Source organism: Lampris incognitus, chromosome 14 (assembly GCF_029633865.1).
Source record: "Lampris incognitus isolate fLamInc1 chromosome 14, fLamInc1.hap2, whole genome shotgun sequence".
Taxonomy (NCBI): Eukaryota; Metazoa; Chordata; class Actinopteri; order Lampriformes; family Lampridae; genus Lampris; species Lampris incognitus.
In genome coordinates, this window is record NC_079224.1 from 49,107,744 (window position 1) to 49,110,828 (window position 3,085).

The window sequence follows — 3,085 nt, forward strand, 5'->3', positions numbered from 1 at the left end:
CAGCAGGAAAGCGGGACAGGCAGCAGGACAGCGGGACAGACAGCGGGACAGGCAGCAGGACAGCAGGACAGACAGCGGGACAAACAGCAGGACAGCAGGACAGACAGCGGGACAGGCAGCAGGACAGACAGCAGGAAAGCGGGACAGGCAGCAGGACAGCAGGACAAACAGCAGGACAGACGTCACGACTTTCTCCTGCTGTAATGGCCGTGCGCTGTCCAACACTGTTTTTTGTGTGGATGTTTCTGCGGTAACATGGGGATTCGAACCGGTGATCCCCGCTCTCCAACACCTGTTTACTGACTGACGGCTCGGTTGACGTGCGCGTCCGTCAGCGTGCGTGTCCCTGGCCCAGCCTCCCGTCACGTGACCAGCTGCCCGTCCCTTTGTTGGGCGAACGCAGCAGCCCCTCCTCTCTGTCGGAGGAGGAAGTCTTTCGGTTGTGTGTCAGAAGGAGTCATCTTTGTGTCTTTGTGGCGGAAGGAGTTTTTTCGGGGGATCTGGATCTGGATCTGGGGATCTGGATCTAAAGCGGAGCAGCTCGGAGGACGGCGAGAATGCTCTTCTCTCATCACCTCCCGGGCTCCGATGACACATCAGACACCGTGCAGACCCGCACACATTAAACCTCATCCTCATTCCAGAGGATTCCCATTCCAGAGGATTCCCATTCCAGAGGATTCCTATTCCAGAGGATTCTTGCGTTCATTCGCATCAGGTCCGCCACCCTGCGTGCACGCGCCTGCACCGGACCGCGTGCGTGCGTTGTGTCGCCCGTCGGCTCGTTTCGACTCGACGTGAAGTGAAGGTGACTGAAAAGGGAGGACGGACGGACTGTCGGACCCGCTTTATCGTTTTATTTGGGCTTCATCCCGTTTTGTGTCCATCATCTTCATCATGGAGGAAGGTCTGCGTCCTGTCAGCTGGTCTCTTTATCTGACGTTTCTCTGCCTGCTTCCGTTTCACCTGCCGGGGACGCTGGAGTCTTACCCACACAGCGCCGAGTGCCAAGGCAAACACTGCACAGGTAAGCTGTGTGTGGGCGCGCGTGCGAGTGCGCGCGTGTGTATGTGCGTGTGTACGGGAGTGCGCGCGAGTGTGCGTGTGTGCACCGTCGGTGTGTTTCAGGCTCACCGTGTGAAACCACGTGAGGTTGGGTGTCATGGTGAAGGGAGCCGACTCGTGTTTGGTCCATGAGGAAGTTGTTGTAATCCGGGTTAGTTTTGTGTCGCTTCAGGTGTGCATGTTGGGTCAGAACCCCACCCTTCATACTAATCCATATCCTGCCAAAGTGGTTCTGACCCAAAGAGACCACGCTGCTGTTTGTGATGCTGAGAGAACAAAAAGTTGTGAGACACGAAGAAGACAAGACGCAGACCTGTCAAGTCATCTGTCCGTGTGGAGTTCCTCTGTTGTCCGTGTGGAGTTCTTCTGTTGTCCGTGTGGAGTTCCTCTGTTGTCCGTGTGGAGTTCTTATGTTGTCCGTGTGGAGTTCCTCTGTCGTCCGTGTGGAGTTCTAATGTCGTCCGTGTGGAGTTCTTCTGTCGTCCGTGTGGAGTTCCTCTGTCGTCCGTGTGGAGTTCCTCTGTCGTCCGTGTGGAGTTCTTCTGTTGTCCGTGTGGAGTTCCTCTGTCGTCCGTGTGGAGTTCTTCTGTCCGTGTGGAGTTCCTCTGTTGTCCGTGTGGAGTTCCTCTGTCGTCCGTGTGGAGTTCTTCTGTCGTCCGTGTGGAGTTCCTCTGTTGTCCGTGTGGAGTTCTTCTGTTGTCCGTGTGGAGTTCCTCTGTTGTCCGTGTGGAGTTCTTCTGTCGTCCGTGTGGAGTTCTTCTGTCGTCCGTGTGGAGTTCTTCTGTTGTCCGTGTGGAGTTCCTCTGTTGTCCGTGTGGAGTTCTTCTGTTGTCCGTGTGGAGTTCCTCTGTTGTCCGTGTGGAGTTCCTCTGTTGTCCGTGTGGAGTTCCTGTGTTGTCCGTGTGGAGTTCCTCTGTTGTCCGTGTGGAGTTCTTCTGTTGTCCGTGTGGAGTTCCTCTGTTGTCCGTGTGGAGTTCTTCTGTCGTCCGTGTGGAGTTCTTCTGTCGTCCGTGTGGAGTTCCTCTGTTGTCCGTGTGGAGTTCTTCTGTTGTCCGTGTGGAGTTCTTCTGTTGTCCGTGTGGAGTTCTTCTGTCGTCCGTGTGGAGTTCCTCTGTTGTCCGTGTGGAGTTCTTCTGTTGTCCGTGTGGAGTTCCTCTGTTGTCCGTGTGGAGTTCTTCTGTTGTCCGTGTGGAGTTCCTTTGTTGGCCGTGTGGAGTTCCTCTGTTGTCCGTGTGGAGTTCTTCTGTTGTCCGTGTGGAGTTCCTCTGTTGTCCGTGTGGAGTTCCTCTGTTGTCCGTGTGGAGTTCCTGTGTTGTCCGTGTTGAGTTCTTCTGTTGTCCGTGTGGAGTTCCTGTGTTGTCCGTGTGGAGTTCCTCTGTTGTCCGTGTGGAGTTCTTCTGTTGTCCGTGTGGAGTTCTTCTGTTGTCCGTGTGGAGTTCTTCTGTTGTCCGTGTGGAGTTCCTGTGTTGTCCGTGTGGAGTTCTTCTGTTGTCCGTGTGGAGTTCCTCTGTTGTCCGTGTGGAGTTCCTCTGTTGTCCGTGTGGAGTTCCTGTGTTGTCCGTGTGGAGTTCTTCTGTTGTCCGTGTGGAGTTCTTCTGTTGTCCGTGTGGAGTTCCTGTGTTGTCCGTGTGGAGTTCCTCTGTTGTCCGTGTGGAGTTCCTCTGTTGTCCGTGTGGAGTTCTTCTGTTGTCCGTGTGGAGTTCCTGTGTTGTCCGTGTGGAGTTCTTCTGTTGTCCGTGTGGAGTTCCTGTGTTGTCCGTGTGGAGTTCCTGTGTTGTCCGTGTGGAGTTCCTCTGTTGTCCGTGTGGAGTTCCTCTGTTGTCCGTGTGGAGTTCCTGTGTTGTCCGTGTGGAGTTCTTCTGTTGTCCGTGTGGAGTTCCTCTGTTGTCCGTGTGGAGTTCTTCTGTTGTCCGTGTGGAGTTCCTCTGTTGTCCGTGTGGAGTTCCTGTGTTGTCCGTGTGGAGTTCTTCTGTTGTCCGTGTGGAGTTCCTGTGTTGTCCGTGTGGAGTTCCTGTGTTGT

At 54.8% G+C, this 3,085-nt stretch overlaps 1 protein-coding gene across 2 annotated transcripts in view; it reads left to right on the forward strand.

The window, feature by feature from the left end:
* The first annotated feature begins 439 nt into the window (after window positions 1-439).
* The window catches only part of tmeff1a (transmembrane protein with EGF-like and two follistatin-like domains 1a), a 100,217-nt gene continuing 97,571 nt past the window's right edge, over window positions 440-3,085 (forward strand). For both annotated transcript variants that reach the window (XM_056293213.1, XM_056293214.1), the window contains exon 1: window positions 440-1,027. In XM_056293213.1, coding sequence (XP_056149188.1) covers window positions 898-1,027 — 130 coding nt within the window. In that variant the 5' untranslated portion in view covers window positions 440-897. The remainder of the gene's footprint in view (window positions 1,028-3,085) is intronic.